The sequence below is a fragment of the Vulpes lagopus genome, chromosome 6 (assembly GCF_018345385.1).
Source record: "Vulpes lagopus strain Blue_001 chromosome 6, ASM1834538v1, whole genome shotgun sequence".
NCBI lineage: Eukaryota > Metazoa > Chordata > Mammalia > Carnivora > Canidae > Vulpes > Vulpes lagopus.
The window spans coordinates 70,321,330-70,340,823 of NC_054829.1; the positions used below are offsets into that span (position 1 = coordinate 70,321,330).

At 39.8% G+C, this 19,494-nt stretch overlaps 1 protein-coding gene across 5 annotated transcripts in view; it reads right to left on the reverse strand.

Annotated features, from left to right (window-relative positions):
* Positions 1-19,494, reverse strand: part of RNF212B (ring finger protein 212B) — a 72,377-nt gene that overhangs the window by 33,415 nt on the left and 19,468 nt on the right. For 3 of the 5 annotated variants that reach the window (XM_041760159.1, XM_041760155.1, XM_041760160.1), the window contains exons 1-4: positions 9,674-9,807; positions 8,043-8,143; positions 4,712-4,764; positions 4,250-4,324 (exon numbers count right to left, since the gene is read on the reverse strand). In XM_041760159.1, coding sequence (XP_041616093.1) covers positions 4,250-4,324; positions 4,712-4,764; positions 8,043-8,142 — 228 coding nt within the window. In that variant the 5' untranslated portion in view covers position 8,143; positions 9,674-9,807. Of the gene's footprint in view, positions 1-4,249; positions 4,325-4,711; positions 4,765-8,042; positions 8,144-9,633; positions 9,808-19,494 lie in introns of those variants that run through there. The other 2 variants (XM_041760157.1, XM_041760156.1) reach the window with 2 other exon arrangements.

Below are 19,494 nucleotides of genomic sequence, written 5' to 3' on the forward strand. Positions count from 1 at the left end.
TTTATTCCCCTTGGTGATTTCTCCTCCTGGAGCTCTAAAAAGCATCTGTAACCTAGTATGTCCAAAATGGTATTTTCCCTCAAGTGGTCTTCTCAATATAATCATCCCATATATTTGTCTTATTTTGCTCAAGACAAAAACCCAGATGTCTTCCTCTATTCCTCTCTTTTTCTCACCTCCCACATCCAAACCAACAATGGTTCTACCCAGTTCTTCCTAGAAAACATCTCAGATTTGACTACCCCTCTCCATTTCTTTCTTTTTTTTTTAAAGATTTTATTTATTTATGATAGACAGAGAGAGAGAGAGAGAGAGGCAGAGACACAGGCAGAGGGAGAACCAGGCTCCATGCCAGGAGCCCGACGCGGGACTCGATCCCAGGACTCCAGGATCACACCCTGGGCCAAAGGCAGGTGCTAAACCACTGGACCACCCAGGGATTCCCCCCCTCCTCCATTTCTATTGCTACCACTTTAACTCAAGAAGTTTTGCTTAGATTATTCCATTAGCCTCTTACATGTTCTCTCTGCTTCTGATCTTAACTTCTCCAAGGCCCATTCTTCATTCAGCAGCCAGATTCCCTTTTAATATTATACATCAGATAATGCCATTTCTGTGCTTAAAACTCTTCAATGGTGTCCACTGCCACTTAGAAGAAAATCTAAATTCCTTACCATGGCTTATAGGTCCCTATATATTCAAGCCTCTCTCTCTGACCTTATCTTGAACCATTCCCACCTCCCTCTCAGCCTTGATGTGCATTTATTCATTTGACAAACACTTCTTATTCACTTAATTTGTGCCAAGTACCTATTAGCCATTGGGCAATACAAAGTTCATACCTGCCTTTTTAAAGTTTCAGTTTAGTGAGAAAAATAGCCCTATGAACAAATAAATTAAAACACTTTTGCAGAGGTAAGAGCAATGGTGTTCTAGGATTACAAAGAACAGGGCAAAATTCTGCCTACAGGAATCAGGGAAGGCTTTACCCAAGAAGAAACAATTACTGGCACGCGTATCGATACTAGTTATCAATAGGGTGTAATCTATGACCTGGGATTAGAAGAAAGCTCACAGGTCTATAGGAGGCTCTCCAATCCCCAAAGATACTTAGATATTTTATCTAGAGGTGAGTAAAGATTTTAAAACAGGAAGTTCTAACTACTGGCCATGGAGTAGTATAGCAGAAAAATGCCCTTGACCGGTCAATACAGAAATCTGGGATGATTAAAACATAAATAGATATTTAGATCAATATGCCATTCATTTAAATGATTCATAAATCATTCATTTAACAATTTTTAAAACTTCTACTACATATTAAGAACTATCCAAAGAGCTTACCATATAATGACAAACAAAACCTACCAAATCTCTAAATTTATGGAGCTTACACTCCACTGCAGGATTTAGACAATAAATAAGTATATGATGTTAGAAATATGATGGAAAATAAAACAGGGTAAGAAGTAGACAGTGCTGGAGCTACCATTTGATATATGAGAGTCAGTAAAGTCTGACTGAGAAAGACAAACTTTAGCAAGAGGCCTGAATGAGGCAATCTAGATATTATTTGGATCAGTTATTCAACTTCACAGACTAGGAAAACACATTTTCAGACATTGCTGACTTCACCAAACTGGTCCTTGACCAAAGTGATGATTAACTGACCCTTTCCGTTTATTTTATCTTGATTATTTGACCATGTGTAATTGGTGCCTTGATTAGGCAGGTTAGAATTCAGACTACATATAATTTCTCTACTGATCATTAGCTAATCCTGAGTTTAATTATTAACCAAAGGTCTGTTTTTTCTCTTGTTCATGTGACCTTGTTTACATTTCTCCTTAAGTCTGAGAGATTTTATCTCCTCATAATGTTAAATAGTATCTCAAATATGATGGCTCACCCAAGCAACTAAAAGCAGAATGCAGTGAAAGCTTTAATTCCCCTTCCTCTACTTCTAGAGTTAGGATTGAGGGGTGAAACACCAACAAAAAATTATTTTTTAAAAAGATTTTATTTATTTATTCATGAGAGACACAGAAAGAGAGAGAGACAGAGAGACAGAGCAGAAAGAGAGACAGAGAGAGGCAGAGGGAGAAGCAGGCTCCATGCAGGGAGCCTGACGTGGGACTCGATCCCAGGACTCCAGGATCAGGCCCTGGGCTAAAGGCGATGATAAACCGCTGAGCCACCTGGGCTGCCCCACCAACAAAAAATTAAATCTACTAACTTCAGCCAGAACATGACAAAGGATCATCTTCACATTTTGGAAAGGACTACTCTCCTGAGAATGAGAAGTAAGAGTACAGAAGAAAAACAGTGATAGGGAGGCCTGGGTGGCTCAGATGTTGAGAATCTGCCTTTGGCTCAGGGCATGATCCCGGGGTCCTGGGATCGAGTCCCACATTGGGCTCCCTGCAGGGAGCCTGCTTCTCCCTCTGCCTATGTCTCTGCCCCCCTCCCACCCGTGTCTTCAATGAATAAATAAATAAAATCTTAAAAAAAAGAAAAACAGGGATCCCTGGGTGGCGCAGCGGTTTGGCGCCTGCCTTTGGCCCAGGGCGCGATCCTGGAGACCCGGGATCGAATCCCACGTCGGGCTCCCGGTGCATGGAGCCTGCTTCTCCCTCTGCCTGTGTCTCTGCCTCTCTCTCTATCTCTCTGTGACTATCATAAATAAATAAAAATTAAAAAAAAAAATTAAAAAAAAAAAAAAAGAAAAACAGTAATAAAATCTCAGGAAACATGCCAAGATAGAAATTCCACTAGGCCATAAAATAATGAGTGGAGACTGGAGAGTGGAAGGGGAAAACCAAAGTTTTTACAATTTGGGAACTCTTAAATGGTTATTCTGTCTTTTCTCCTCTTCCTACCACATTCCTATTGCTTTTTTTTTTTTTAAGATTACTTATTTACTTATTCCTGAGAGACACACAGAGAGAGAGAGGGACAGAGACATAAACAGAGGGAGAAGCAGGCTTCCCACGGTGAGTCTCACGTGGGACTTAATCCCAGGACCTGGGATCACACCCTGAGCCGAAGGCAGATGCTCAACTACTGAGCCACCCAGGCATCCCCATTCCTAGTGCTCTTGATCAAGTCAACAGTATGCAAATATATGATGCATCAGGAAAGAAAAATATTTTCTAAAATTGAGGCAACAAATTATAAACACTAAATAAAGAATTAAATATATATGCATTACTAAAAAAGGTTACTGAAAAATGGAAATGAAGAACAAGAAATCCTTTCTTGAACACAGGTCTTTAAGCAAAAGTTTGAGAACTAGCCCACTAAGTCCCCTGACTACAGGGTCAGGCCTATATATCCAAAGCAATTTTTATAAGATTCATTAGTCTGCACAGAAAGATGATAAAACTTCTAGAATCTTCTCTATTCTTTTTCTAGAGGGAGAAGGGGAGAGAGAGAATCTTTGCTTAAGATTAAGGCTTAAGGGATCCCTGGGTGGCGCAGCGGTTTGGCGCCTGCCTTTGGCCCAGGGCGCGATCCTGGAGACCCGGGATCGAATCCCACGTCGGGCTCCCAGCGCATGGAGCCTGCTTCTCCCTCTGCCTGTGTCTCTGCCTCTCTCTCTCTCTGTGTGACTATCATAAATAAATAAAAATTAAGAAAAAAAGATTAAGGCTTAAGATTAAGGCTCCATGCCCAGTGTGGAGCCAAATGCAAGACTTGATCTTACAACCTTGAGATCATGACCTGAGTCATTATCAGGAGTGGGAAACTTAACCAAATGAGCCACCCAGGTACCCCTAGAGCCTTCTTTATTCTTAAAAATTACTTAATAGAACCAGGAAGTATAAGGTAGGATGTCAGCTACATAGTGGGTTTTATTTTTTAGATTTTTTAATTTATTTATTCATGAGAGACACAGAGAGAGAGGCAGAGACACAGGCAGAGTGTTAGAAGCAGGCTCCATACAGGGAGCCCAATGTGGGAATCAATCCCGGAACTCCAGGATCAATCCCTGGGCCGAAGGCAGGCGCTAAACCATTGAGCCACCCAGGGATCCCCACATACTGGTTTTTACAGTCTATCACAGGTTTGGGGTCAGTAAATAAGTTTACTGTTGAGATTTGTATCATCAGGGAAGAAAGCAGACAAATAGCCAATTCCCTCCATTTGTGTATAAATGCAGTCTAAAGAGAATCTTTGATTTTTTAAAAAAAGATGCAATTAGAATTTGCCTGGTGAATCTGATTTTCTTTACTTTTGCTTCTCATACCTGAGAGATGTGACTAAAATACTGCAGGGCTGTCTCCACAGGGCTTTTGAAGTATATCTTCTCCTGAGGTTTCAGCTATGAAGAGAGTAAGACAAACATTGAGCATATCCACAAGGGAATGAAATAAGATACTGGCAAATATGGCAAAGGATATACCTACCACCTTCCCTAAAGCATCTGGTATTATTTCACTATTCTAAGTATAAGGAAGCTCACCACTACCCTATGTAATGTAGATTATATGTTCTAATCCTCCTTACCTCATGCTTCTATAGCAACAGCCACAAATAATTCTTCTATCTGTTGTTTACCACCTCCCTTTTTTTAAAAAAATTGCTACCTGTGAGTTTTGTTTCTTTTCCTTCTTTTTTAAAAACTTCAGTGCTTAGTCATGCATCAACTGTACTTCCTACAGACCAGGAATGGGAAAAGATGGTTTGTGGCAGGGGGAGAAAAACTTACATTACCAGAAAGAGCCAGATGCTTGCAAGCAGTTCCACAAACAGTACATTTTTCTAAGGGAGAAAGGGAAAAATAAGTTTGGTTCTTGTGGGCAAGGAGTAAGATCTTCCTTAAGTACATGGTCAAGTAGGCTAGTAAGAAACAGGTTCTCACTGAATTTAGAATATTTTTGTGCTATAAAAGGACATCATCTTGAGCTCTGTTCTCAAAATCAGTATTTCCAAACTTGTATGTTGATGACAACTAAGGCTTTCACACTGTGTAGCTCTATCCATCTCTTTTTTTTATTTTTATTTTTTTTAAAAGATTTTTATTTATTTATTCATGAGAGACACAGAGAGAGATAGAGAGAGGCAGAGACACAGGCAGAGGGAGAAGCAGGCTCCACGCAGGGAGCCCGATGCGGGACTTGATCCCGGGACTTCAGGATCACACCCTGGGCGGAAGGCAGGCACTAAACCACTGAGCCACCCAGGGATCCCCTCCTCTTTTTTTTTATTTTTATTTTTTTTAAGATTTATTTATTTATTTATGATAGACATAGAGAGAGAGAGGCAGGGACACAGGATGAGAGAGAAGCAGGCTCCATGCCGGGAGCCTGACGTGGGACTTGATCCCGGGACTCCAGGATTGTGCCCTGGACCAAAGGCAGGCGCTAAACCGCTAAGCCACCCAGGGATCCCCCTTCCTCTTTTTTTTTTTTTAAAAAAGGATTGATTATTTTGAGAGAGAGAGAGAGAGACTGTATGTGTATAAGTGGAAAGAGGGGCCGAGGGAGAGACAGAGGGAGTAGAGAGAATCTCCAGCAGACTCCCTACTGATCTGGGAGCCTCATCGGGCTTGATCTCAAGATCCTAAGATTATGACCAGAGCCAACTGACTGAGCCACCCAGGCGCCCCTATCTATCTCCTCTTTATGAATTTCCAGTTTTCTTCTGCAGATGGGGGGGGGCAGTTCTAACCCTCCAGCAAGAGTACTAGAGTACATTTATGAGAGTACTAGGAAGAACACAAGAGTACCAAAGGTTTCAACTGTAGGTTGCTCTTTTTTTCCCCATCTACTTAACATCAGGCACACTATAGCTACTGTAAGAAACTCCCCAATTATTCCTGCCCTGTTCTCACTTTGCTAATATTCCTGGAACTTGCTTTGAAGCTCTCCTGTTTGCATTCTCTAATTAGCCCAAACTGAAAGATATAAAAATTAAAAGTCTTAGTCTTTAAGTTAAAATTTTAGTAGTTGTGCTAGTTATTAAGACAAAGGCCACAACAAGCGAAAACATCACATGACATATGCTTCACTGAGACAAACCTCTCCAAGGTAAGCTGCTGTTACCATAGTAAACAGTTCTGTTACTTTAGCAGATAAATTAAAAGGGTCATGAGATCCATATAGAGAAAAAAAAGCTTCTCCAGATGCTAGTAACCTCACTCTTTCTTGAGGACTAAAGATTTTTCCCTGTCTTCCCTCCATATTGCTGCCAGAGTGACCTAGCATGTACAAAACACAAAACAAACTTTCCCAGCTCTCTACCACCTGCAGGATAAAGTTCAGGCTCTTCAGTCTTGTTTATAGAACCTTCCATTATCTGGCCATTACCTACCTCTCTAGCCTTATCTCTTAACCATTTCTTTATTCTCTATGCTCTACCAATCCTAACCATGTGCAGCCCCCCGCACTATGAGTTTGTAATGTAGTATGCCTTTATACATACTGTTCTCTTAAACGAGAATGATCTTCCCTGCCTTATCCACTTGGCAACTCCAGTTTACTATTCAAAACCTGCCTGGAAAAAAAAAAAAAAAGAAACCTGCCTGGGTGGCTCAGTGGTTGAGCATCTGCCTTCAGCTCAGGTCATGATCTCGAGGTCCTGGGATCAAGTCCCACATCGGGCTTCCTTTTTGAAGCCTGCTTCTCCCTCTGCCTGTGTCTCTGCCTCTCTCTGTGTCTCTCATGAATAAATAAATAAAATCTTAAAAAAAAAAACAACAACTCTACTGAAGCAACAGCTCTTCTATGAAATCTTCCTTGATCAAAGCACCCTATCCTATGTCCCTCTTCTGGGCTATTTCTATACCTTATAAGCATGTTGGTGTGAAAAAAGACCCCTTAGATTCATGTCTCATTTCTAAGACTTTAGCTATAAGAAGTTGGTCAAAACATTTATCCTTTCTGAACCAGTTCCTCATTTGTAAAATGAGTCTACTAATAATTACCTCCGGAGTTATGATAAGGATACATAAAATTCTTACATGTGGAAAATATTTTTTGTTTTTTTAAAAAGATTTATTTATTTTAGAAACAGAGAGAAAGCACAAGTGGGAACAGGAGCAGAGAGAGAGAGAGACAAGCAGACTCCTTGCTGAGCACGGAGCCCAATTTGGGGCTCAATCCCAGGACCCTGAAATAATGACCTAAACTGAAATCAAGAGTCTGACGCTCAACCGACTAAGCCACCCAGGAACTCCTGGAAAATACTTTAAAAAAATATATTTTATTCATTTATTCATGAGAGACACAGAGAGAAAGAGAGGCAGAGACACTGGCAGAGGGAGAAGCATGCTCCATGCAGGAAGCCCGATGTGGGACTCGATCCCGCGTCCCCAGGATCAGGTCCTGGGCTGAAGGCAACGCCAAACCACTGAGCCACCCGGGCTGCCTGGGAAAATATTTTTTTTTAAAAAAGATTTATTTTTCTATTTGAGAGAGAGAGAGAAAGAAAGAGAGGGCATGGTGGGAGGCAGAGGGAGAGAAACTTCCAGCAGACTCCCCACTGAGCACGGAGCCTGATGGGGCTCCATCCCATGACCCAGAAGATCACAACCTGAGCCAAAACGGAGTCCAACGCCTAACCAACTGAGTCACCCAGGCACCTCTGGAAATACTTTTTAAATTGCAAATGTATCACTACTATCATCACGACAATTATCATCTTATTCATCATCATTTCTATCAATTTGAAATGGGGCTAGACCACTTCCCATTAGAAATAACTCTTGTTATTAACCAAACTTTCCCCAATTACTATTCATTACTCTTATTTTTTCTTTTTTCTCTAATTAGTCTGATAACCATGTGGCTTTCCCTGGCACAGACTTCAAAACACTGACAAGTACCTTTTGGTGTTCAAGTATTAGATATTCAATTTGCTAAATCATTTTTTATTAATGGATGCCTCAAATTTCCATAATCAACAGTTTCCTATTATATCTATACCAGCTTTGGCCCAATATGTGATTTTTATCCCAAGTCACACAGAGAAATGGTTAATCATTATTTCTAGGTTAAAAACATTTTTTGCCTGAATCTGAAAACAGTTAAGACACTCACCCAGAGTCACACACTTTTTACAGAAAATATGCCCACAGCTGGTGACAAAGAAATGGTCCCCGTCTTTTCGGAAACACTGGTTACAGTGAAACCAATCCATTCTGGAACAAAGAGAAAGAGGAAAATAACCTGGAGCGTAATATAATTGTAGCTGTGCCAAAACGTATGGAACAATATTTGCTTAGCTTCTGTTATCTTTTTGGGATGCAGGCACTATTATTGTGGGCATTCTAGTTGGTTGTCAGGAAGAACCTATACCTCTCAAGTGAAAAAAGCAGACCACAAACTATATTATACCATTTCTAAAAGAGAAAAAAAATGTATATATTTAGAAAAGTAATGGGACAATGAGATTTCTTTGAATGGTAAGATTATGGATATTTGTGTGTGTGTGTGTGTGTGTGTGTGTTTGACCTTTACACTTTTTTTGTTTTCAAGTTTTCTGGATTAGTTCATGCACCAATTTGTAATCAGAAAAAAACAATCTTTTAAAAAATCAATTTCTTTCCTAATAGTTCCCTGTGATACAGTGAGATGGCGTAAGGAGAAGCAGTGGATCAAATAATAGAAGATGTCGTATTAGCCACTTGGGACATATTTTATCTAAGGGAAACCTGGTTCATTAATGATACTGTCTCAGCTTGTACACTTTCCCTTCTAGTCTACAGACAGTCATAGATCTAGAAGGGGCTTCAAATATCATTTAACATTTTGTCCATTCTCAACACTGTGCAAAAAGTTATACCTTATGTTCACTGAAATTCAATGACTTGTCCAAAGTTCCATCTTTAATGTCAACTCTAGGATTACAACTCAAGTCTTCTTTCTTACTCCCAGTGTCAAGTTCTTGCTACCACATCGAATAAACCTTTGTGTTAGATATGGCAACTATACACCCTATATTTTCTGTCAATACTAATTCTATCCATATAATTGGTGAAATACGTAATTTTGTAAACATGACTCTAAGATTTTTAAATGAAGAAACTATTAAAAATACAGAAGCGAGCTGATACATATTGAACTGTAATTAGTCATATGTTTAATGAAGTCATATGTTTAATTCCATGAATATGTTGTCGAAGAATATAATATTTATTAGTTTGATTTCCTTTAAATTTACATTAGGAAAGTAACCACAATGGAAGGTAACATTTTTTTGCCCCCTAAGTCTTTCGTTTAAAAACAGTTTGTAAGTAGCTTACGGAGAGATTTGCTAAAAGAATGATGACTAGTTTGCACCACACTTCAACATTTTTGTCACAAAAGAAAAGATTCGCGATAAAAACGTGCTGAGTAATCAGTTCAATGCAAAGGCATCATACAGAGCCATGAGCTTTAGATTTCGATTTCCTGCTCACAATACTCTAACTTCTGCCAGGAGGCGAGTCTGAAGAACTACTGAAAAGGCCCTACTACATGTATCCTGCTTTGTGTAAGCACAGCAACAACAATTAATGGGTTAATTAAATAGGTTGTACAGAGGACCCCCTTCTCAGAAGGGCAGTTAAGGGGCTGTGAGGGCAAGGCGTGCCGGATTTCTGGGGGGTGATGGCAATTTAGTAGTCTCTTTTCTAGTTACATTCCCTACCCGCTTGGCCGCCATGGTCTCAGAAGCCCTGGGGTCTCACCGAAATCATCCAGTTCTCCTCACCAAGAGCTGGAAATGGCGGGAAAATACACAGCAAGCCCGGCACCTGGCAGAGGCAAGAGGCTGGGCGGGGCCGCGACGGCTTGTGCGAGGCGTGGGCAGAGCTCCAGGCGGCGGGCTGAATGGGAGGGCCCAGCGGCGCGCGCGCGCGGCGTGGGCGGGGCGGGGCGGGGCGGGGCGGGGGCGCGGCGTGGGCGGGGCGCCGGTGCAGTGGGCGGGGCCTGGGGGACCGCGAGCGGCGTGAGCAAAGCCCACCGCCAAGTACTGGGCGGGAAAGTTGGGTTGGCGGTACCTGGCACCCAGGGTGCCTCTTCTTGGTAGTTGAGGAAAATTTACCTCATTTAAGAAAGGCAACAAAGGGGAATGCGGCCTAATCCCTTACAAATTATTGTGGAAACAGGTAAGAGTAAACCTGATAATATTCCTATAAATAATAATACTAAAAAAATGTGGTCACAAAGCAGATGAATATTTCAACCATTTTTTTTAAGATTTCATTTACTCTTGAGAGACACAGAGAGAGGCAGAGACACAGGCAGAGGGAGAAAGAGGCTCCCTCCGGGGAGCCCGATGTGGGACTCGATCCCGAGACCGTGATCATGCTCTAAGCTGAAGGCAGATGCTCAACCGCTGAGCCACCCAGGCATCCCGTAATTTTTTTTTAAAGGATATTTTGAAAGAATAGCATAAATCAGGGACGCCTGGGTGACTCAGTGGCTGAGCGTCTGCCTTCCACACAGGGTGTGATCCTGGGGTCCTGGGATGGAGTCCTGCATTGGGCTCCCCACAGGGAACCTGCTTCTCCCTCTGCCTGTGTCTCTGCCTCTCTCTGTGTCTCACGAATGAATAAATGAATAAATAAATAAATAAATAAATAAATAAATAAATAAATCTTAAAAAATAGCATAAATCAGAAAAGCTAAAAAGCAACCTGGATAGAGAACATAATAAATAAGAACTAACAAATATCAGAAAAAAATTTTATAACCTTTTTCAGAAATGCAAGAAAGAGCACAATTAATGGCTGACAGGAGAGTTGTTTTTCTTTAAAAAAAAAAAAAAGAAAAGTTTTTAAGAGAAAGTGATAGATACAGAAAATAAGCAAAAGAGGTTTTACATGCAAACACATCTATTCCTCCAAGAAAACCCAGAGAACAACGTATTAACAAATATTTAAAACTTGGAACAAATTTTCCTGAAATAATATAGGTCTTGGGATGCCTGGGTGGCTCAGCGGCTGAGCACCTGCCTTAGGCCTGGGGTGTGATCCTGGAGACCCCGGATCGAGTCCCATGTCAGGCTCCCTGCATGGAGCCTGCTTCTCCCTCTGCCTGTGTCTCTGCTTCTGTGTGTCTCTCATGAATAAATAAATAAAATCTTAAAAAAAAAAGTCTTAAGTCTACCTATTGAAAGGGAATACTGTATATAGGAGAAAACTGATCCAGGACAATCAAAACCAAAACATTTTCTAATAAAACAATTAGTCTTACAGATAAAGAAAAACCCCTCTGAACATCCAGTTGAAAAAGTACTAGTCACTTATAAGGCAAAGAAAAATATATTGGCATCAGACTTCTCTACAGTAGCATTTTATGCTAGAAACAATGTGACAGCATTTTCAAGATTTTCAAAAAGAAAATATGATCCAAGAACTTTATTTCTCCCCGCATTGTGTTCAGGTATAAAAGGCTGCCGACAAAAAATGTAAATAAACATGAGCTTTCCCTGAGGAATCCACTAAGCAGTGGTTCTCAAACTTTTTGGCCTTAGAACTCTTTTACATTTTATTTATTTATTTTATTTTATTTTTAAAAGGTTTTATTTATTCATGAGAGAGGCAGAGACATAGGCAAAGGGAGAAGCAGGCTCCCTGAGGGAAGACCAATGTGGGACTCAATCCCAGGACTCCATGATCATGCTCTGAGCAGAAGGCAGACGTTCAACCACTGAGCCACCCAGGTGCCCCCTCCATTACATTTTAAAAATTACTGAAAACTCTCTTCCCAAAAAACTTTTGTTTATGTGGATAGTATCTATCATATGTATGGTATTAGCAATTAAAACCAAAAAAAATTTTTTTAATTAATTAATTCATTTGAAAACAACAATAATAAACCCATTAAATAGTAATATAACCTATGAAAAATAGTTATATTTTTCAAAATAAAACAATTTAGTGAGAAGAGTAGCGTTTTATGATCTCTTACTATCTGACTTTATAGAAAGCAGCTGTGTTTGTGCATTTCCTGCTACATTCATTCTATTGCGGCAGATTGTTTCAGTTGAAATGTGTGAAGAAGATCTGGACTTACCCAAATATGTAGGTAGAAAAGGCAGTAGTATTTTAATAGCCTCTTCATATAATTGTGAAAATTTTTCTTTGACACTCCACCAAAATGATGGGAGTTTGTTAAAAGCTAGTTGTGATGTGGGATGTAGCACTATATTAATGAATGTGTAACATCTTATGTTTAGACCAAATGAGTCATTTGGAAAATATTGGTTCACTGAGTTATTATATATTTACATATTTCATTATGTAATGTTAATTATTGACACATTTTATTTTATAATTTTAAAAATCATTTTTGTTGATATTACTACCTGTTTCATCAAAAAAATCTTCGAATATTGGAAAGTTGTCAGGCTCACAGTTACAGATACAAGTTTTCCAAAATTCTAATTTTTCTCTGAAATCTTTAATTTTGGGACTCCTGGATGGCTCAGCAGTTGAGTGTCTGCCTTCAGCTCAGGGCATGGTCCCAGGGTCCTGGGATCGAGTCCCACATCGAGCTCCTTGTGGGGAGCCTGCTTCTCCCTCTTCCTGTGTCTCTGCCTCTCTCTCTGTCTCTCATGAATAAATAAATAAAATCCTTTAGAAAAAAGAAATCTTAAATTTTATCATTGGCAACAAATACTGTCACTGTTTTCCTTGACGTGACAAACTCATTTTGTTTATTTTTGAGAAAATGTCTACCAAATATCCAGGTCAGAGTTTTTTAGTTGTTCTTTCAAGTAAAAATGGTGTTCCGTAAAATGAGTGATTAGTTCAGCTCACAACTCAAACCATCACTTAAATGGCTTTTCTAAATATAATCTTAATTCTATTTAAATATTCTGGCCATAGAAAAAAGAGATTTAAAAAAAATTATGAAATGAACATTGACGGGAAAAAACGAAAAAGATTGCATACATACATAAAACAATAGAATAGGCCCACTTTAAAATATTGATGCAGAGAACTTTTTTTTTTTAAGATTTTATTTATTCATGAAAGACACAGAGAGAGAGTCATAGACACAGACAGAAGAGAGAAGCAGACTCCACACAGGGAGCCCGATGTGGGACTTGATCCCAGGACCCCAGGATCATGCCCTGGGCTGAAGGGAGGCGCTCAACCGCTGCGCCACTCAGGCGTCCCAACGCAGAGATCTTTAAATAAGATATTAGCAAATAGAATCCAACAACACATTTTTAAAGATATACATTATGGCCAAGTGATATTCACTACAGGAATGAAATAATTCCAATATTAGGAAATCCATTAATGTAATTGATTATATTCCCAAGAAGAAATATCATGATCATCTCCACAGTTGCCAGTAAAACATTTGTCGTAATTCACACCCATTTCTGTTGTTTATTTTTTAAGAGATTTTATTTATTCACGAGAGACACAGAGAGAGGCAAAGACAGAAGCAGGCTCCTCACGGGGAGCCCAATGCGGGACTCGATCCCGGAACTCCGGGACCACTCCCTGAACCTAAGGCTCAACCACTGAGACACCTGGGTGTCCTCATACCCATTTCTGATTTAAAAATCTTATTGAGGGATCCCTGGGTGGCGCAGCGGTTTAGCGCCAGCCTTTGGCCCAGGGCGCTATCCTGGAGACCTGGGATCGAGTCCCGTGTTGGACTCCCGGTGCATGGAGCCTGCTTCTCCCTCTGCCTGTGTCTCTGCCTCTCTCTCTGTGACTATCATAAATAAATAAATAATACCTTTAAAAAAATAACATTAAAAAAAAAATCTTATTGAGGGGATCCCTGGGTGGCTCAACGGTTTAGCCCCTGCCTTTGGCCCAGGGCGCGATCCTGGAGTCCCGGTATCGAGTCCCACAATCAGGCTCCTGGCATGAAGCCTGCTTCTCCCTCTTCCTGTGTCTCTGCCTCTCTCTCTCTCTCGTTCTATGTCTATCATAAATCAATCAATCTTAAAAAAAAAAAAAAAAAAAAAAACTCCCTTTAAAATAAATAAATAAATAAATAAATGAAAATAAAAATAAAAATCTTATTGAAAGGACGCCTGGGTGGCTTAGTAGGTTTGGCGCCTGCTTTCGGCCCAGGGTGTGATCCTGGAGTTCCAGGATCGAGTCCCTCATCGGGCTCCCTGCATGGAGCCTGTTTCTCCCTGTGCCTCTGCCTCTCTCTCTGTGTCTCTCATGAATGAATAAATAAAATCTTAAAAAAATAAAATAAAATCTTATTGAAGTAGAAATCAGTGGACATTTCCTTAACATGATTTAAAAATGTGTGTGTGCATGTGCACATATGTGCACAAAAACTAGCATGCTTTTGTTTTTTTAAGTTTTATTTATTAATTTGTTTAAGAGAAAGCATGTACCAGTGTGGACCAGCACGTGAGTGGGGGTAGGAGAGAGACAAGCAGACTCTGCTCTGGGTACTGCGCTCGGCTTGTGGCTCCTGGCTCCGTGGGGGGCTCCATCCCCCCCACGCTGGAATCCTGACCTAGCCAAAATCAAGAGCCAGCTGCCCAGTGGACTGAGCCACCCAGGTGCCCAAAAGCTGGAATGTTTATTAATGAAGAAACACTTGAGGCATCCTTGTTACTTAGGAATAAGGACAAGAATGCCACTACCACTAAACAAGGTATCAATATTAATTTAAAAGGGTAAAATAAAAACATCTTTTCTTAGAAGATTCTATCATGTTTATCTGAAAAATGGAAGAGAATCAATAGGAAAATGTAAATAATAAGAAAATTTAGTAGAGTAAGATGTTATAAAATTAACAAAGGAAATATAGTAACCTTTCTATGTTCAAATAATAATCAGAAGATGTAATAGGAAAGAAAAGTCTTTAAAATAGCAACAAAGCATGGGATGTCTGGGTGGCTCAGTTGGTAGGCAGCTGTCTCTTGATTTTGGCTAGGTCAGGATTCCAGCGTGGGGGGGATGGAGCCCCCCACGGAGCCAGGAGCCACAAGGGTCCTGGGATCTCAGGGTCCTGGGATCAATCCCTGTCAGACCCTGTGCTTAGTGGGAGTCTCCTTCTCTCTCTCTCTTCCTCTCTGCCCCTACCCCTGCTTGCACTCTCTGTCTTTCTGAAGTAAATAAATCGTAGGGAAGAAAACTAAAAATAAAATATCCACAAGCAGTTAAAATGCTTAGACAATAATTTAACAGAAATATACATATGCAAATGTATATGAAGAAAACTTTAAAATATTACTAAAAGAGACAAAAATCAACATAAACAAATGGAAAAATAAGTCCTGTTTTTATTTATCTATTTATTTATTAAGATTTTATTTATTTATCTATTCATGAGAAACACAGAAAGAAAGAGAAAGAGAGGCAGAGACACAAGCGGGCTCCCTGCAGGGAGCCCGATGTGGCACTTGATCCTGGACTCTGGGATCATGCCCTGAGCCAAAGGCAGACACTCAACCACTGAGCCACCCAGGCTTCCCAAGTCTTGTTTTTAGATAGGAAAAGTCAACATCCTAATGATGTCAATTCTAAGTTAATTTATAAATGTAACATGATCCCAATGGAAAAATACCAACAGGTTGTCTTCTGGAATTAAACAAATTGATCATAAAGTTCTCATGGAAAATGACTAAACAAACAAACAAGAGTATCCAGGAAAACCCTGAAAATGTTCAGTGTCCTATGGGATGGATAGCTAGCTGCACCTAATATTAAAATGTATTCTAAAACCTCTGTAGGGATACCGGGTGGCTCATTCGGTTAAACATCTGCCTTCAGCTCAGGTCATGATCCCAGGGTCCTAGAATCAAGCCCGGAGTCAGGCTTCCTACTTAGTGGGAAGTTTGCTTCTCCCTCTCCCTCGGCCTGTACCCTGGCTTGTGCTCTTTCTTGCTTACTCATTCTCTCTCTCAAATAAATAAATAAAATCTTTTTTTTAATATTCTATCTATTTATTCATTAGAGACACACACACACAGAGAGAGAGAGAGAGAGAGAGAGAGGCAGAGATACAGGCAGAGGGAGAAGCAGGCTCCACACAGGGAGCCCGATGTGGGACTCGATCCCGGGACTCCAGGATCACACCCCGAACCAAAAGCAGGTGCCAAACCGCTGAGCCACCCAGGGATCCCCTAAATAAACAAAATCTTAAAAAAATAAAGCCTCTGTAATTTAAAAAGTATAATATTGGCATATGGATGAACATCTAGACCAGTACAATAAACTAGAAAGTCCAGAAATAGAACCATGTACATTTGGAAAATTTATGATAAATGTGGGGAATTCACTTTGGGGGTGATTGAGTTTTTAATAAACATGGGATCCCTGGGTGGCGCAGCGGTTTGGCGCCTGCCTTTGGCCCAGGGCGCGATCCTGGAGACCCGGGATCGAATCCCACATTGGGCTCCCGGTGCATGGAGCCTGCTTCTCCCTCTGCCTGTGTCTCTGCCTCTCTCTCTCTCTCTCTATCATAAATAAAAAAAAAAGAAATAAATAAACTAAAAAAAATATTAAAAAAACAGAATTGGGACAACTGTATAGCCATTTGGAAAAAAAATAAAATTAGGTCTATATCTTACATCATTCATTCATCAGGGTAAATTTCAAATGGGTCAGAAATCTAAATGTAAAGATGAAATGTACAAGTACTGGCAGAAGACATTAATGAATACTTATAACCAAGAAGTGGGAAGCTTTTCTATGATTCAGAAATCTAGAAGCAATAATGGAAAAGAATGATAAATTTGACTAAAAGAAGACCTTTTTTATGGTCAAATTCAAACACACACACGCACACACACACATACAAACACACGCTCCATCATAGGTAAAGTGACAAATTGGGAAATAATATCTTCCACTTAAATCACAAAGTACTAATGCCTTTAATGTACAAAGAATGTTTTTTTTAAACCCAGTGACAATAGAAATTTGAGCAAAAGATATTTAGCCTCACTTTTAGTTAGAATTTAATTAGGATTAAGTTGATAAATAATTAATTCCGTATTGTCACCTCTAAGATGTTTCCTGCCTACCTCTTTAGCCGTTTTTAGTAATTTGTTTTATCTTCTAGTGTTTCTGAAATTAAAATTTTAGAATTTAACTTGTTATATAATTTCATCTTTGGGAAATATAATTGTTTTATGTTCATATTAAAAATATAATTTAAAAGCAATTCCGAGCAGCCTGGGTGGCTCAGCGGTTTAGCACTGCTTTCAGCCCTGGAGTCCTGGGATCGAGTCCCATGTCAGGCTTCCTGCATGGAGCCTGCTTCTCCCTCTGCCTGTGTCTCTGCCTGTCTCTCTCTCTCTCTCTTTCTCTCTGTGTCTCTCATGAATAAAACAAAACAAAACAAAAAAACCTGAATGTCTTTTTAAAAAATAAAATAAATAAAAGCAATTCCTAAACATTGGAAGGGGAGGGACTGAAACAAATTTAGCTGTATATCAGATTGGTGACTTCTTTTTTTAAGTGAGATTCTCTCTTTCTTTTTTTAAGATTTTATTTATTTATTCATAGACACAGAGAGAGAGAGAGGCAAAGACACAGGCAGAGGGAGAAGCAGGCTCCATGCAGGGAGCCCGATGTGGGACTCGATCCCGGGTCTCCAGGATCACACCCCAGGCCCCAGGGGGCGCTAAACCGCTGCGCCACCAGGGCTGCCCAGATTGGTGACTTTTTTTTTTTTAATATTTTATTTATTTATGATAGACATAGATAGAGAGAGAGCCAGAGACACAGGCAGAAGGAGAGACAGGCTGCACGCCGGGAGCCCGATGTGGGACTCGATCCCGGGGCTCTAGGATTCCATCCTGGGCCAAAGACAGGCGCTAAACTCCTGAGCCACCCAGGGATCCCCGATTGGTGACTTTTTAAACAAGTTTATTGAGATAGAATTGCAATGCAATCAACTGTATATATTTAAAATGTACGATTTGATAAGTTTTCACACCTATACCTTTGAAACTATTACTACAATAAAGATAGTGAAGATATCCATCATCCCCAAAAGTTTCCTCATGCTTCTTTGTAAACCATTCTTCCCAACCCTCCCAACACTTCAATCCTCAGGTAACCCAGCTACTTTCTTCACCACAGATCAGTTTGCATTGTCTAGAGTTTTATATACATAGAATCATATGTACTCTTTTTTGTCTGGTTTCTTTCATTCAGCCTAACATTTTATTTTTTATTTTTTATTTTTTATTTTTTTTTAAGATTCTACTTATCCGTTCATGAGAGATGCAGAGAGAGGCAGAGACACAGGCAGAGGGAGAAGCAGGCTTCCTGCAGAGAGCCTGATGCAAGACTCTCTCCCCAGCTGGGGGTCATGCCCTAAGCCGAAGGCAGACGTTCAACCGCTGAGCCACCCAGGCATCCCTCAGCTTAACAGTTTTGAGACTCATCCACGTTGTTCCATGTATTGATAGTTCCCTTTTTTTTTTTTTTTTTAAGATTTTACATATTCATTTGAGAGAGCACAAGAGCGAGAGAGTGAGAGAGAGAGAGAGCACAGCAGGAGGCGGGGCAAAGGGAGAAGGAGAAGCAGATTCTCCACTGAACAGGTGCCTGACCTGGGATCATGACCTGAGTGGAAGGCAGATGCTTAACTGACTCAGCCCACCCAGGCGCCCCTTGATAGTTCTTGACTAGTATTTCACTTTACTTCATTTCACGTTTCACTTAGTAGTGAGTAGTATGTATATACCACAATTTGTTTATCCATTTTTCTGTTGATGAACATTTGAGTTGTTTCCAGTTGGGAGCTATTACAAATAAAGCTGCATTAAGTGTTCATGCACAAATCATTGCACCTGTGCTCTCTTATCTCTTGGGTAATTTCCTAGAAGCTGAATGGCTAGATCATATAGTAGGTATAGTAAGTATATGTTTAACTTTTGAAGAAACTGCTGAACTTCTCCAAAGAGATTGTACCATTTTACGTTCCCACCAGCAATATATGAGAATTTCATGTTTTCTACATTATTGCTCACACTTAGTATGTTCACTCTTTTTAATTTTAATGATTCTTTCTAATAGGTATGTAGTAGTACCTTATTGTGGTTTAACTTGTGTTTTCCTCATGACTAATGATGGGGAACATCTTTTTATCTTTTCTTGTGCTTATTTGCCATCTATGTATATATTTTTGGTGAAGTTTCCAAATCTTTTGCCCATTTTAAATTGAGTTGTTTATATTTATTTTGAGAATTCTTACATTCTTACATGCTGAAGAAACTCCTTCATCAAATATATGCCCAGTTTGTGGCTTGTCTTTTTAGTCTCCTAATAATAGTTTCTGAAAAGTAGGTTTTATTTTTTTTTATAAAGTCCAGTTTATCAAATTGTTCTTTTATGGAGCATTTTTGGTATAATATCTAAGATATCTTTGCCTAACCCAATGCACAAAGATTTTCCCATGTTTTCTTCTAGAAATTCTAGAAATCTAAACTATATAGTTTTGAATTTATAGTTAGGAATATGATTCATTTTGAGTTACATTTTTATGTGGTATGAGGTGCAGATTAAAGTTCTTTCATGGGGGGCAGCCCGTGGCTCTGCAGTTTAGCGCC